Below are 15,881 nucleotides of genomic sequence, written 5' to 3' on the forward strand. Positions count from 1 at the left end.
CCGTGCCACGCTGGCACGCACCACTGGCCGAGGGTGCCCCCGTGTCCCCCTTCCGGAGGCTTCAACAGGTGGGAAATGCCCTCCGTGCCCCCGGAGCGCCCGCGCCACGGCGCCCTAACCCTAAGCCCGAGCCGCCAGATAGGTGCCACACCATCCTCAGACGCGGACGCTGAGGATGGACGGTGGGGCGCATTTATGCCCCCGCACCGCCCCTCCACCGCTATATAAGGGGTTGCACCCCTCCCCTCCCCAGCCATCACCCTAGCCACCCGAGCTCCGCTTGCCGCCGCTGTCTACTTCGGTAGAAAAAGAGGAAAGGGAGGGGAAGGAGAAGAAGGAGGACTAGCAAGGGAAGGAGAAGGAGGAGGGCAAGAGGAGGAGGCCGTCCGAGGGTGAAGCCGGAGCCGTCTGAGGGAAGGAGCTGTTCGCCACTGCTGGAGCCGTCCATCGCCACCGCACGTCGCGCCTAGATCGAGCCTTCACTGTGAGCCACAGCTTCCTCCCCCCCCCCCCGTTCCTCTTTTACGTAGGCCGCCGTCACCATCTTGCCCCCCACCCTCGCTCGCGCCATGCCTGTGTGCCGCTCGCTCGCCGCCCACGCTCGCCCTGCGCCGTGCCGTGCCGCCGCCCACTAGTGGGGCCACTGACAAGCCAAGCCCACCTGTGTGGCTCGCTGACCCGGTAGGGCCCACCGTTGATCGATGACCATTGACTGGTCATCGTTGAGCGTTGACGGGTCAACGCTGATGTCAGCAGACACGTGGCACCCCCTCGAGCTGCCACATGGACCAATCTTGTGTTGACACGTGTCACCCCTAATAAATATTTTCTGAAATTAATTAAATAAATCCTTTAATATTTAAAAATTTATAACTAATTCATTTTAACTTAGAAAAATATGAAACCAGTTGTATTAAATTCATAAAATCAAGCCCGTGTTGTTTGTAGCTAGTTTGGTATTATTTGGATCTTATAAATTTGGCTTTCTTGGAGTTTTTGCCTAGATGTAATGCTGTTTAATTTACTCTTCATCGTATCTCGTTCTGTTCAGACCCGAGCTACGACCTAGAAGACCTTCAAGACCCCGACTACGTCGAGGAGGACCCAATCGACTATGGACAAGGTGTCATATCACTCCCAATCATATAGATCCTATGCATGCTTAGTTTCTAGCACTTTACTTATATTGCTTGATGATGATGGATTGCATAGCCAATGTTTTAGCCATGCCTTGATAATTGTTTATCCTATTTTTCTTGTTTACATACTTTTGTGGACTAGCTACAGACCCCTGGCTAGTCCATCGCGTATATATCCATATACATACTTTTTAGTTATGGATGGACATTTGCCATGGATTTGGTGATAGGATTCCTTGAACACTCTCGCGTGTGTTTTTGGATGAGTGTGACTCCTTAATGTGTTCTTGGTGGGAGCGAGCCATGGTTGGTACTGAGGAGTGCCTTGCTGGGAGAGAGCTTTCTGGACTCTTTCTATACCCCGTACCTGTGGCGGGTATCTTGTTTGTTACTGAGGAGCAGGTGGTGTACTTATATGTTGCAGGTGCTTCAACACATACTTGTTGGTAGAGTGCTCGCTCTCAGCCGCTTAAGGACCGAGTCAGTTTACCACCAGTCACAGTAGCTACTTTTCATACTTACCTCTTGCTTACATTATGGGTAGGGTTCGGTCTGAGACTAGTAGTGGATAGTGTGCTGCCTGTAGGCGGATTAGAGGATCGTGTAAGGAGTTCGAGGTGTTAGCCTGCTCTGACCATACTGCACCCCGGTGTCATTAGGTTTCACAGCTTCGAGGTCCTCACTGGTGACGGCGTGCCCTACAACTGAGGATGGTTCCAGACTCGAGGACATAGGAGAGAGCTATCCACTTAATAGGGCTCAGGCGGTTAGGTGGGGTTTGGACGGCTCGCTCCATCCGTGCGGGTACAGTTATACAACCTCTGCAGAGTGTATAAATCTATAGCTATAATCCGTGTCCACTGGTTATGGACAACGTTGTTGACTACCGCTACTTCTAGCTAGAATTTTATTGTGCTTCTATCTTCCCTCTTTTTGAGATAGGCCGGCATTTGCCATTGAGATGTGAGGAAAGGAAGCTCTCACATCGCCTAGTGTGTTTGGGTGCTGGATCCTTGGGTGAAGGATCCGGTGATTTGTGACGACTTCCTTGTTTGAGATGTTGACCTCGGGATTAATGTTGCTTTGTTGCTTCCTTGAATTGCTACTGCTGCTGCATAAACCCCTACAACCATATATAGGTTTTACCCATGCATATAGTATAATTTCCTGTTTCCTTAGCTTTGCTGCTTTTGGGAGTTGACATGGCCTACCCGCTTCTCGGGTAGATGGTGGCTTTTCAGGGTTAGAAACCGACTAAGACTTCGACAACGACGGTTGGGAGGACTAGGGACTGTTTTTCACTCGAGTCGCTTGTGAAGATGGGGTTTGCTAAAGCTTTTCTTTCCGCTGCGTAGATGTTTTACCTTTCTTGATTCAGTCCTGATGGATTTGTACCGGCATGTGCCGCTGAGATGTACTTATACTTATGTTGTCTATGATATTTGTATTATATTTCTCTCTCTATTTCTGAGTTGGTATGGATTTGTACTATTTGAGATAGGGATTCACACGTGATAGTCTTCCTGAGACTATCATGAGGTGCGTAGGCTTGAATTCTCAGAAAAAGGAATTCGGGTCCGTTTCATGCCGCGTCCTCCCCTCCTCTCGCCATCCATCGATTTCCCTCGCCTTCTCTCCTCCCTCAAGGCTCCCGCCACCACGGCCTCCTAGCAGAATTTTTGCTAACAGCGTCGATCTCTCCTCCGTAATCAGCTTGAAATTGATAGCATGTGAATTGGATGGCCTATAAAATCCTTGGATTTATATGGCTCATTATCAGGATCTAGTTATGCCTTACTAAGCTATATTAGTAGGCTAACCAGGCTACCAAACGCCCTCTTTGTTGATATAGGTCAAACAAAATATCAACTCAGTAATAGTTTCTATATTAGCCGATCTCAGCACTATTGTGATTATTTTAATAAAATTATTTATTTATGATTGACGGTAACTTTTAAATCATATTCTTGCTCATATTCTTAGCACATGAAGACACGTATTCTGTTGAAACCCGCCTTACCGTGCGGCAGGCACCACGCCTAACCTCGTGCACCAACAAGCAGCAAGTGGGCTGCCAAATCGTTGAGGCCCAGACGCTTCCACGTTTACCTCCCGCCGACCAAATCCGGCCTGGCCCATCAATAAATAGACGACGATACGGGCCACCAGTCAGCCACGTTACCTCCCTCCCCTGCCGCGCCCCCCTCGCCGTCGCCGATCTCTCTTCGTCCTGCCGCGCGGCGAGCCAAACAGCCATGGCGGCCGCGCTCCTCCGCCGCGCGCTCCTCCTCCGCCGCGTACTCCCCTCACCCTCTCCCTCGCCCACCCTCCCCGCGGCCTCCGCCCACCGCCTCCTCTCCGCGTTCACCACCTCCCAGCAGAACGCCGCCACCACCGTCGACCTCTCCTCCGACGAGAGCCGCCGCCGCCTCCTCAACAGGTGCGTGTCCGTGCCCGGGTTTCTGCTGCTGGTTCACGCTTGAGATTCCGTTTGCCCCCCTTTGTTGGAGTGACTGGTGGACGGTGGTGCGCAGGCTGGTGTACCGGAGCAAGCAGCGGGGGTTCCTGGAGCTGGACCTGGTGCTGGGGTCCTGGGTGGAACAGCACGTCCACTCCATGGACGAGTCCAACATCCGCGCCCTCCTGCAAGTGCTCGACCTCGTAAGTTCCCCTGCCTGTGGCCGACCAATTCCTCCTCTGTCGCGTCCGAGGCTATGTATTGCCTCAGCGATTGAAGAATTAGATGCAGTTTAGATAGGGGAAAGCAAGGATTTGGGGAAGATTCGAAAGAGAAGAAGGGGAACGACCAGGGAAAGTGCTTGCTCTGCCTTGTAGTTGTAGCGTATTCTCCTTCACAAGTTGCTGTTTCCAGCGCTTTAGTCTTAATTTCGTCTGTCTGATGGTTCTTTTGTGCCATCCTGTTTTTTGTTGGAGCAATTGGATCAATCAATTAATCCATTAGTATGTTGGTTGGTTGTTGAGGAATCTGTTACGCAGTGTGACGCTGAACCATGCTGTACCCTTTCCCCTGAAGATATATGTTAGCAACATTAGGAGCCAGATATTCCTTGTAAATTCATACAATCAATCCTTCTTCAAGAAATTGGAAAGCAGTTTGTCTTTACATGGTCCATTCAAGGTCAAGGTCTTCAAATTTTTAAAGGAAAAATATAAGTCACTGGTCACTACTCTTTCAGTCAAACGTCTCTTCAGGCTAAATTTTCTTGTAAGGGGCACAAGAAGTGTGCTTGGTGATTTCAAATTGTCTATGTTATGTTCTATTTATTCTTAAGGTCAATAGGTTTATGGAACTACAAAGAATCATGTGCTCTTTGAGTGGGCTCTTTTATGTTTTTAGGGGAAAATAAAAGCTCCTATAAGTTGCATGATTAAGAAAACTCCTATGTTAAGTATATAAGAAAAACACCTATATTTTTCATCGTTTCATATTGGGTCATGTTTACTCAGCTGTATTGAAATGAAAAGCAGTTCCTAGAAACCAAATAGTAGCGTGCTTGATCTTGCTTAGAGGAACATTGCTCTCTGTGAATTCAGTGTCTGTGCACTATGCTGAAAGGAAAAAAAAAGGTTTGGGGTTGGGCGTGGGGGTGGAGTGGGTGGGATAGGCATAATAGTAATGACATAGTTTGCAAATCTCATGTACTTCGTTGTTGCTGTAACATCGAGATTTTGAACTTTGAAATTTGAATCAACAGAAAACAAAGCTGGATCTTTGTGCCTTGCCTTAAGCAAAGATGCATATCTCTTTGTCTTAACATCATGTTGGAGCTTCACAGTTTCTAATAGTAATTAAAAATCAAAACAATGTTTCCTACTTGCCAATTTCAGAACTTGTTTCTATAATACTGCTTCAGTTATCACTAGATCACGGCCATGAATAGGTCCACTTGAATCCTCCCAGATGCCCCTACCAGTGTTGTTCTTTACCTTTCCATTCCGGCTATGAATAGGTCCACTAGAATCAGTGCAGAAGGCCCTATCAGTGTTGTTCTTTACCTTGGCATTCCATCATATTACCTATGATTTGTCAGGTTAGTGATCATTAGGGGCCTTAACTGGGTAGCTTCTGTATGGGCCATCCACCTTTTGATCGTGATATATGGAATTATCTCTCTGTTACATATATTATATACTGTCTGGACCAGAAATTTTTTTCTTTTGGGCTTTATGAACACTAACGTGCGTGTTGTAACATCTAACCATTAATCACAATCAGATGCAAATTCCACTCCTTAAGCTGATGTTTGCTTTTTAAAACTTTGGATGTTACGTCTAGACTCAGGAGTCAAGACATTTTGAATACCAGTTTCAGAGGGAGAGACTATGATCCCTATGGCCCTGAAGTCATCGAAGAATTTCTTTTATCAAATACTGTTTCAAATTTATATTTAGTCTTGATCTGGTGACTACAGGAAAACCCAGATTTGTGGAAATGGTTTACTGGTCAGGAGCAGCCACCAGAGGATTTGAATTCTAATCCGGTATGTTATACTGCAACCATTGTTCTGCTACTTCATTTTTTTCAAGGAACGACTGCTGCTTTACTGGACAGTTCATGATCAAATAGGTGTTCACTGCCATCAAGTCTAAGGTCACAGATAACCTGTCCAAGCATGCCTCTCCTGAGACCCGATCAACACCAGGTCAGCCATGGGTGCGAGGATGGGATGACATAAAGAAAGGCAAAGATGGACCAAAGTACGGAAATCAGTGAAGAGGCGCTTGAAACAGGGGTGGCAGTTTTATGTCCTTAATAAGGCCCTGTCTCTTTTCTCTTGCATATTGTTCTGGTGTAGAATAAATTAAACTGTGGCTGGCATGTGTGACGTGTGTGACCATTTGTTGAAGTGATCTGGAGAATCAGTTTATAGCTGTGGATTGGTGCTAATATGCTCTGTATATTTCCATACCCCTGGGCCCTGGTGCCAACCACTAACTCTCCTGCTCCCGGCAGTTCTGGGTTAGGGACCTCTTTTCTCTGCTCCAAATGTGTTTATATTGTTTTTCTGTTTGGTGGCAAGGTAAAACATTCATACTGAAACCTTTTATTTTTGAAAATGTGAACAAGTGCCATTGTCAGAAAGCAGGATCATGTTCCTTTCGAAATTGCATAAACTATAGTCTTGTCCATGTTAATTCAGTGCTGTACAGTTCACTTTTTCCACTTCTCATATGCTGTAAAAATCATGATATCATTCTTATTTACAAAAAAATGAACAAATGGAAGAATAAGGCAGCCTGTATGAACAAATGATATGATACACCAGGAAAACTGCACAGGAGATTGGACAGACACGATGGGCTTTGCAGCGTGAAATCTTGCGACAGTGAATGAATTATCACTGACATGTTGTGGAACTTATGAAGCAGCCGGGGCTTGCTGGGCTCGGATCACCATTTCTTCAGTAGTTGTCCCTATGATCTCATTTGCCCGCTTCAATGGAACACATAGGATCCTCCCAATTGAGTCCTGAGTAGAGAATTATTGTAAGGACCTAGGTTCAGAAAATTTGAACTGGCAGATGCTTCGGCTGTGGAAGATTCACCGTAGTCGCCTTAAACATTACTCAGAAGATACATGTTGTATCCCCATTCCTTCTGGTCTTTTTGGTGATAATTTTGAGTTTGCAAAAAGAACTTACCCGAGAAACAATACCCAGCTTTTCTAGCTTCTTTACAGCATCCACAACATCAAAGTTGCACTCCACGCCAAACTCTTCCTTGATGAGCTGTTCGCAACGTAAATCAAGATCCTGGAAGGATATAAGATACATCATATCAGCAAGTCATTTGTAAAGGTCCTTTTTCTCAGTAACATGAGGTTGCTCCCCCATATGACAATAAAAAAGGACAAACACTGCAGCTGTGCACTAATATACTGCCCAAGCAGAACTTTGATTGCACAAGATGTGGCAGAAATGTCATTGAAAGCAATGCAGAAACTAAGGAGATATGGTTACCTGTATAGTGGCCTTTCCTTGCTCCATCAAAATATAGTAAGAAACGATAACCTCCTTAACCTGCAAAAACAGTTTTAAATTATGTTGGTGGCACATGCTAGGCAAGTTAAATTTTCAAGGACTTGTGATGGTTCCATACTTCTTGCTGGATCACATCATCACACAAGTGAAGAAGTGTTCCTTTCCCACTATCAAGTTGCTTATCATACATTGACTTTGTAATCAAATTTTGGTATGTGACCATATTTGCTTGGAATCTGTTTGGAAAGAGATAAATTCATTGTATATCAGTGTAGTACTAGGAAATTGACCAAGTTGGTAAAATGTACTATTCCTTCAGAACCTTCAAGTGATACTTAAAGTGTCATATGAGCAAAAGAATGCTTTATTATGAGGTATAAATTAAATAACTTACGTGAAGTAGATCTTTGCACAGTATCCAATCAGACCAGATAAGATAGCTGTAACAAACCATATGTCAGCCTTTGGCATTTCAAGAGAACTTATTAGAGTGACCTGAAAGGAAACCACTATTCAGATGGTTGAAGATAAATAAGTAGTATGCCTGTTTAATACCAAAAGCATAAGAGACGACATACCAATCCAATCACGGCAGATATTAGAAATGTAACCCAGTCCATTGGTGTTAAACTAGGGTTTTTCTTCTCTGGCTGCAACAAAAATACTGATGTAAGGTACTCTAGGAGAACAAACAGAACATGCCCAGATTTAGTGACAGAAATTGCACTTCCTGTAACATATATATTACCAGGACTAGCTCCATATCGGCCATTGGAATGTGCTTGAAGTGCTTTACATATATCCCACGATCTGGTTTACTTTCTGTGCTAGCCTTCCTGTAATGTTAGAATCAGAAAAAGCTACTATGTAGGTGTGTAACATCTAAATATAAGAGATTACTTCAAGATTTAAGAAAACTAATGGAAAAAATGAGTACAGAAATACATACCTATACACCACGATCATCCTTTCAAATGCAGGCTCTTGAATGGTCATTTTTCTTAACAGATTCTTTATGCTGCCATAAAAATGATATATAACACATTAGAAAATAAGTTCAACTTTAGTTTATCAAAATTTCTGTGAAACAAGCCTTAATCAACCTTAGCTCCATTTTCTCTAGACGAACACGCTCAACATAGAGATCTGGTTCTTCTGCATCTTCATTAATTTCATCACTCTTCTTTTTGTCTTTATTTGACGGTACTTGTCTCTTCGAGAATAATCTATCAATCCTGATATGAAAGCATTGCATGGATAATTGGATATGATGCTTTATCAAAGGAAAACCCATTCAGTTCAGCAAAAGTGAAAACAGTTGACTTTGAGACGTGATACCTTGTTACCCTGAGCAATGACCTCCATGCTCGAGATATGATGACATCCAGTTTCTCCATGAAGAAGTAGTCAGTTGTCCGATCAATTCCAATACCCCGACGGAAGACGATATACTGCAAATATGTGGTTGATTATGAAATATCTATAAATTATTACGCAGGGCTAAAAAAAAGAAAAAAAAACAGTGGCATGCTAACTAACTTGAATGTCCTCTTGAGCAATGGTACCAAAGAAAGACTAGTTATGAAATAAATACAACAAATATACTAGTTTCTCCAATTTTCATTCGCTCCTGTCTTTTACATGCAGCACTCAATTTATGAATCATTAGCATGGACCAAGTAATTGTGCAGTTTGCGAAGGAAAGATGACTCGTAGAGTGAACTACAAGAAACAAAAAAGTACCTTATCAGCGAATGCTGGTAGATTATCATGTGGGTGGTCCTTAAAGTACCTTGTCAAAAGCTTGCTGTCTACCTATATTTTTTCAAATAGTAGATGAAAGTGAAGTAAATTACATTGTCAGCATTCATATCCAGAATTTTACAGAAGTGACTTCATACCCTTGATTCATCAACTTTTATGGGGAGGTTCAGAAGATACTGGCCAGACTGGGCTACCTCATACTCTTCGTCGGATAGCAACTTGAAGTTGCTCTTTTCCATTATCTACTTAAGATCACCAATTGTATTTTGAAACATAGGTAGTACAAGTTATCGTCGTTTAAAATTTCAAGTATCATGCTCATTAGTATGAAATGAAGTAGATAGTGAGCCAACCTGAAAAATGTAGGTTAAGAAATTGAGTTCTAGAGTATCAAGCTCATTGGATGTCATGCCCTGCTGCTCCAAACTCTTCTCACCATTAACAGGATCAAATAATGCGTACAATTGCTGCATCACAGCACAAACATCAAGATAGTCGATCGACTTCGACTGTCATAAATGAATAGAAAAGAGGTACAAACCATTAGATCATCAAATTGGAGAAGATACCAAGCACGGATTGTGTACTCCACCCTCTTGCATAGCTTCATGAACTCGGCACGGTCATTGTCGCGCTCTGCAGAGTTATCAAGAGCATGTGTGCATTATGGCAGCCAAATGATTCACACCATTTCAATTATGAAATTTCAGATAGTCAGAAATAGTACTGCAGAAGGTAAAGTAACTTGGATTTTTCTGAAAGAAATAAAAGGCACGAAATCACTCTAAAAAAATGTGAGGATTGACAGGTAACTAAAAATTATGTAAGATTCACATTATCTATAGAAGCATTGATGGAAATTGACATGCATTTTGTGAGAGATGTAACATTACATATCACTTGGAAAACGCACATATATTTAGTACCGGTAAAGGAAATATATGATGACAGCCGCAATAAACGGAACTTTAAGAATAAAACCTGTGCTCCTTTTTCTACTTCAGCAGTTAAGTAATGTCCGGACAATTTACGAACCTAAGGCTCCCAAAGCTATCAAATAAATTACTCGCATTTTCCTTCAATAGAAATTTAGTACTCTAGTTCCAATATAGGGGGTGTTTGGGAACGCCCTGTTAAAGTTTAACACCTGTCACATCGGATGTTTGGATACTAATTAGGAGTATTAAACATAGACTAATTAAAAAAGTAATTGCACAGATGGAGTATAATTCGCGAGACGAATCTACTAAACCTAATTAGTCCATGATTTGACAATATGGTGCTACAGTAACCATTTGCTAATGATGGATTAATTAGGCTTAATAGATTCGTCTAGCGAATTAGCACAGGGTTCTGCAATTAGTTTTATAATTAGCTCATGTTTAGTCCTCCTAATTAGCATCCGAACATCCGACGTGACACTGTTAAAGTTTAGCACCTCGTATCCAAACAGCCCCATAATTCACGGCCCTAGGTCCGGTTGTTGCAATGCAAGGAAAATGATAAAGAAACGAACTGAACCAAATGATCAGAGAATGAGACACACGCACGCAGATACGATTCCCGGTGACACTACGATGCAATCATCTCCCCCATCTCCTAAGAAACGGAACGCCTCCATGCCCCGCGAGCGACCCAAATCCATCCCCCGGCGAATGCCCGCGCAGCCGTAAGCATGATCGGACCACGAAACGGGCGGCGACGATGGACGGGGCGGGGTTAAGCATGGTATAGATACCGATGAGGTAGGCGAGCTTCATGACGAGCTTGGGCTTGAGGATGGGGATGACGGACTCGCGCTCGAGCCGTATCACCTCCTTGACGACCCCGTCCCTCTTGGCCTTCCCCTTGGCCTCCATCGCCGCCGCCGAAGCCGTCGCGGGCCTCCCGTCGTCCCCGGCCTCCGCCTCCTCCATCAGCGGGCCGGGCGGCCGGCGCGATGTATAGAGCCGCGGTCGGCCGGGATCGGATTCGATTGTTCGAGCCGTGGAGGCGGGGGGAAAGGATGGCGTCGGCGAGCGTCGATGCGATGCGGGAGAGAGGGAGCGGGGTGAACGGGGTGGTGTGGTGGCTCGCGCCTTTTCGCGGTGGCGGCACGAGGAGCGCGCGGCCTGTCGCGGGGTTGGTTCCAGATTTGGATGGGAGATTAAGCGTTCATTAAACATGGGGGGTGGTGTGATTAGCGAGATAAACTGAGATCGGGAGCGTCTAGGCAAATTAATAAGGATTTCAGTTGCCGACAGCCTCAAGACAAAAGGGAGATTGAAGGCGTGGACATTACTCTACGTTGTAATTGAATGCACGCACCTATACGATGCGACGCTGATTTGTGCGAGACGTGCCAGAGGTTAATCCCGCTGCATGGCTCCCACCGTCCCAAATTTCGTTTCAGCCTTTCTAAATTTACAAAATTTGTTATGCACTAAAATTTATGAACCGATCAAAACTAGTTTATGGCAGAGGGAGTAGACTCTAATTATATGCTATTGGAAAAGGTCCAAATTACTACCTGAACTATAAGCAAAGTTATTTAACCCCTCCGAATTTCAAAACCGGTGCTTAATAAACCTTTTGTCCCTAAACAAAACTGGTTTTGCTTATGTGGCAGTAGTTTAATGCCTTGGGTCAATTAATGAATCCACGTCTCTCGTTCATCTTCCCCTCCATCACGGTCCTCCTCCCTCCTCTCAGCCCCGTCGCTCTTGGCCTACTGCCCCGGGCCCTTGCTCCCATTGCCGCCCCGTTCTCCAACTGGAGGCGGCGTCCTTGGCCTGCAGCCGAACAGAGCCGTCGGAGCAATCCCGACCATAGTCTGCCGGCTGCCGCAGCTGCTAATCCTCGCCGGAGCCCGAGCTCCGCTCATTGCTTCATGTTACATCATCTGCCTTTCGCTTTTCATTAAATCGCGTCCAATTCAATTTCACGATGGAGTACTACCTTTCGCTTTTCAAGATGCAACGGAAAAGAAGGCACGGCCGCACGAGTGCGTAATTCATTTTTTTTTCCACAAGTTGCGATGTAAATGATCTCAAATTCAGTGGCCAAATTGTTACTGATTGACTATTTTAATAACCAAATTTATTCTAGAGTGGCCAAATTGTTACTGATTGACTAATTTAATAACAAAAATTATTCTAAGCAATACGTGTTTAGTGGTTAATTTCCAACATCAACGTTGAAGAGGACGGGAATGATCTTCTCGGTTCTTGTTAGTATTGCCACTTATTGCAAGATTTGGTCACCGTCGTTGTTGTAACTTGATGACGGCATGGTCGATTTACCCATTCTAAGCCCAATTCAAATATTGTTATATAATAGGGAAAAGCTATACATCCACAGGTCATTATGTTTTTTTTTTACCGAAATCAGTAGGCGAAATCCCAACCTATTTTTTATATTTTTTTCAGATCTGTTTAATTCGATTCGATGAGGAATCGAACTCAAGCCTGCTAGATGCTACTTAGGTGTTCTAACCACTAGGCTAGAGATCCTTTCACCACAATTCAATATGTTTCCACGAGACATTCAAATTATTCCTAATTTACTAATGCATATATTTCATATTTGAGTCAAATTTGTTAGGAATTATAATGACGAATTAAGCCATCACCTTCTTGGTTTGCTAATTAATGGAAAAGAAGAGAAGGCACAACACCTGTTTGTTTGCCAACTATATGATCGAACTTTGTTATTCCACAAGGAAGAGGAAAGTACCAAACAACTCACAAACAAATTGAGAAAATAAAAACTGTGTCAACTATTTCCATCTTAGTCGCACTTGATCAATTGTCTTTTAGACTGTGGTCCAAGAAGACTTGAACACGATTTCGTAGACAAGAAACTTGGCGAATTCATTCAACACCCAGAGTGTTTCGATTTGCTTGACTTGCATGTGATTTACATGAATAGTTTAGTGGTGAAATGTTGTAGATTCAGGTGGATTATGAAAAGCATGATGGTCAAATGTTGTCGATTTCCCTCGCCACCTTATTAACATTTTGCAAGTAATTGGCTGGCTCATGCAACTCAATGTTAAACTTGTCCTCATTCTTTTTTTTAGAGAACAAGGGATTAATCGAGCAATTTATTTAGTTTCGAGCCCCTCTCCATCACAAGGTAAGCAACTACGAATGCTCTTTATGTGTTTCAAATTATAGAACATATTGACTCTTACATGCATCCTACAGATATGGATGGCTCTAAATTAAGCAAAGGGATGTCTAATTTTCCTGAAGTAGCATTTTTGTTCCTTTTTTGCTTTCCACTTTGAAATGGCATTACTTTCGTTTAATACTGACGTACAGCTGAAGAAAAAGCCACTTGTTTCAGATGATTTATTCCAGTTGAAATCCCAAATAAAACCTGAATCAGCTGTCAAGTGTCAGTTGAGTAATTAACGTATAGTATTTCAGGATAAACGACGACTTGTATTACAGTCTTGGAGGTTGGAGCCCTAGTAGTATGCATGTAGCATGGCAAAAACATGTACAGCGACAAAAAGAAAGGGCAAAATGGAAAGAATCGATCCTGTCCCCAGCACCAAATGGACTGATCGTCTCTGATGCATGTTTGTTCCTCTAGTTGTAGGCGCTGTTGAGGTAGAAGTAGAGGCCGACCAGGGCAATTACACCGACGGCAATGGCGATCGGCAAGGCTTGCCTGTTCGAACAGAGTAAATGCAAAATCAGTCAGTTGATTATTGATTCCTACATAGTAATATATTAACTACTGCACAAGCTTAATGCATATTCAAAAATTTCAATTCCTTCTTAACGTGTTCTAAATAATTTTTGTGTGTTTAAAGTTTAATATATTACCCGATTGCTTCGTCCTTCTTTAGCTGCTCCTTCCTCGCCTTGCGGGCATCGGTGGCATTCGCGTTCTTGGACACCGCCGGCTGGTATGCTCTGAACCTCCTCTTCGGAGCTCCACAAACTGCATCAACAATGGACAGAGATTGCTCAATCATTGGAGAGAAGTATATACTTTTTCCATGTGGACAGTCATAGGTAAGCAAACATAAACAAACTTTTTTGGGATGAAAATGTAACAAACATTGCTATGCATGCTAACATTGTGTCTTTTAAACAAGTGAGGTATGCTTATGACGTGTGAGTTAGTGCGTGTTACTGTGTGATTTCGTCAAATTCTTGCCATGTTGTTCAAATTTTCATGGAAATCAACGTGATTAATTGCTAGTGGGAAGTTTCGTCTCGCGGTTTCCAAAAGTGACATGTCATCAAAAGATGTTTGAGTTAATGAATGAAACAATACACCTCAATGCAGAGTTTCATTTCACGATTTCATAGGATGACCATGCCATTTAATTGCGAGGCATGTGATTAGATATGGTCAAATGAAATGAAATTCTATAACCCCCAATGCAAGTTTCAACAGGTTTCATAGCCTTGGAAACAGTGCATACACAGTTTCATCCTGATGAAACTCTTTCACTCTCTCACTTCATAATTATCTTGCCATGTCATCACATATACTGATATGTCACCGTATTAAATATGCATAAAATCTCTATGAAACTCCCACTGGGATTAGCCTAACGCTTCGTAAGGCTTCAACTCCTCTATGTGTAGTATGTTCATTGTCAACGTGCTGTCGTGCATTTGCAAGTTTGCAACCGTGCTTGCATGTAAATATTCTCAATCATACAAATGCACAGGCTCTGAACTGAAAGCCAAGAAGAGGAAACACAAGCTATTTGCCATGGGTGCGTGCATCAAGTGAGAGAATGAGAAAAACAGAGAGAGGAAGCAGGAGCAGAGGATTCTGGAGTTCATCCTCACCGGGGCAGAAGTAGCTGTCGGACAGCTTGTCAAACGGGGTCCTGTCGTTGTAGATGTACCTGCAGGGCAGATGGAGGAAAGATCGAGCTCAGACACGGCGGCGTCATCTGCAGGGGCTCACCTCCGGTGGGCTGCTGGCGGCTGGCAACACCAGACGACACACACAGCAGACTGCACGCAAATAAGTAGGAAGCTCACTCACCCGCAGTCGCGGCAGATGTAGGCCTGCTTGGACGCGACCCGCATGGTGATCCGCGCGGCCGTGGCGGCCCTGGCCACCCGCCGCCGCGCCGGCGCCGGCATCCGCACCGACCACGGCGCCGAGAAGGACGACCGGAGCGGCGCCGCCGGCGCGCGCGCCAGGGACGACGCCGGGGCCTGCATGGCCATCGCTGGCTCGCGCGAGGGCTGGACGGCCTGCGGACGGCACGCGCTGGAGCAATGCAAGTAGCAGGAGGAGGCGAGCGAGGCGGAGGCGGAGGAGATAAGAGGGCGGGGCCAGATTGGTGGCAGATGGTTTGCAAGCGTCTGCGTCGCCTTTTCCTCCTTTTGCCTTTTGGTGCGCGCGGGAGGTGAGGTGGAAGCTGGGGGAGCGGGCAGTGTGGAAGCTGCGTGGCGTCCATGGCGACCCTTCGCTCGCTATCCCTTTCGTATGGACGCCCTCGCCACTTGGCGCGCCGCCAACCGAGCGCTGGACCACCGGTTCCTTCGGCTCTCTGTCTTTTTCAACCCGACTTAAAATTTTAGGTTGGCTAATTCAATATTTTAGAGGAATCATGTAGCCCGTTCGCTTCAGCTTATTCAGCCGGCTTATCAGCCACCAAATAGTATTTTCTTCTCACAACAAATCAGCCGTTTCAACTTTTCAGCCGGCTTATAAGCTGAAGCGAACAGGCTATGTATTTATAGTTGGCTTGGCGTACTCCTCCACTTCATTCTAGTTACTCATCTACTATGCTATAAATCTCAACTGGTAAGGTGGCCCGCGCAAATAGCGCGGGTAGCTAGATTTTTCCATGCTAATATTTAGACTAAATTTAACTTGAAAAAAATAGAACAACTCTTTTTTTCATTATCATTTTTTTCCTGAATGGTCTTGACTAAAGTATCATCATTTTTATTATTATATTTGTGACATGAAAAGTAATATAGAAGAGAATACTTTGAATATAGTT

At 44.2% G+C, this 15,881-nt stretch overlaps 3 protein-coding genes across 3 annotated transcripts; 1 reads left to right on the forward strand and 2 right to left on the reverse strand.

The window, feature by feature from the left end:
• Positions 1-3,312: 3,312 nt before the first annotated feature.
• On the forward strand, positions 3,313-6,069 carry LOC101756720 (succinate dehydrogenase assembly factor 2, mitochondrial). Its single transcript, XM_004979327.3, has 4 exons — positions 3,313-3,579; positions 3,674-3,800; positions 5,573-5,641; positions 5,728-6,069. Exons 1-4 carry the CDS (start codon positions 3,395-3,397, stop codon positions 5,872-5,874), a joined length of 528 nt encoding a protein of 175 aa, XP_004979384.1. The 5' UTR covers positions 3,313-3,394; the 3' UTR covers positions 5,875-6,069.
• A 197-nt stretch (positions 6,070-6,266) lies between these two features.
• Positions 6,267-10,973, reverse strand: LOC101757138. The gene is made up of 15 exons (XM_004979328.4): positions 10,644-10,973; positions 9,447-9,541; positions 9,259-9,372; positions 9,043-9,147; positions 8,885-8,956; positions 8,480-8,592; positions 8,245-8,376; positions 8,091-8,159; positions 7,890-7,977; positions 7,720-7,791; positions 7,536-7,636; positions 7,260-7,377; positions 7,121-7,180; positions 6,803-6,913; positions 6,267-6,630 (listed from the first exon to the last, which is right to left on the reverse strand). The coding sequence occupies exons 1-15, from the start codon at positions 10,819-10,821 to the stop codon at positions 6,520-6,522; spliced, it is 1,539 nt and encodes a 512-aa protein (XP_004979385.1). The 5' UTR covers positions 10,822-10,973; the 3' UTR covers positions 6,267-6,519.
• Positions 10,974-13,210: 2,237 nt separating this feature from the next.
• On the reverse strand, positions 13,211-15,244 carry LOC101757524. Its single transcript, XM_004979329.4, has 4 exons — positions 14,909-15,244; positions 14,707-14,765; positions 13,723-13,840; positions 13,211-13,564 (listed from the first exon to the last, which is right to left on the reverse strand). Exons 1-4 carry the CDS (start codon positions 15,094-15,096, stop codon positions 13,483-13,485), a joined length of 447 nt encoding a protein of 148 aa, XP_004979386.1. The 5' UTR covers positions 15,097-15,244; the 3' UTR covers positions 13,211-13,482.
• Positions 15,245-15,881: the final 637 nt, after the last annotated feature.

Source organism: Setaria italica, chromosome VIII (genome assembly GCF_000263155.2).
Source record: "Setaria italica strain Yugu1 chromosome VIII, Setaria_italica_v2.0, whole genome shotgun sequence".
NCBI classification, from domain to species: domain Eukaryota; kingdom Viridiplantae; phylum Streptophyta; class Magnoliopsida; order Poales; family Poaceae; genus Setaria; species Setaria italica.

Coding starts and splice junctions, on each gene's coding strand:
- LOC101756720 (XM_004979327.3), top strand. CDS start 3,395: ATGGCGGCCGCGCTCCTCCGCCGCGCGCTCCTCCTCCGCCGCGTACTC. Junction 3,801..5,572: donor TCCTGCAAGTGCTCGACCTC/GTAAGTTCCCCT, acceptor TGGTGACTACAG/GAAAACCCAGATTTGTGGAA. Junction 5,642..5,727: donor AGGATTTGAATTCTAATCCG/GTATGTTATACT, acceptor ATGATCAAATAG/GTGTTCACTGCCATCAAGTC.
- LOC101757138 (XM_004979328.4), bottom strand. CDS start 10,821: ATGGAGGAGGCGGAGGCCGGGGACGACGGGAGGCCCGCGACGGCTTCG. Junction 9,542..10,643: donor GAAGCTCGCCTACCTCATCG/GTATCTATACCA, acceptor ATAACTCTGCAG/AGCGCGACAATGACCGTGCC. Junction 9,373..9,446: donor TCCAATTTGATGATCTAATG/GTTTGTACCTCT, acceptor GCTGTGATGCAG/CAATTGTACGCATTATTTGA.
- LOC101757524 (XM_004979329.4), bottom strand. CDS start 15,096: ATGGCCATGCAGGCCCCGGCGTCGTCCCTGGCGCGCGCGCCGGCGGCG. Junction 13,841..14,706: donor CGACAGCTACTTCTGCCCCG/GTGAGGATGAAC, acceptor TTGTTGATGCAG/TTTGTGGAGCTCCGAAGAGG. Junction 13,565..13,722: donor AAGAAGGACGAAGCAATCGG/GTAATATATTAA, acceptor CTGTTCGAACAG/GCAAGCCTTGCCGATCGCCA.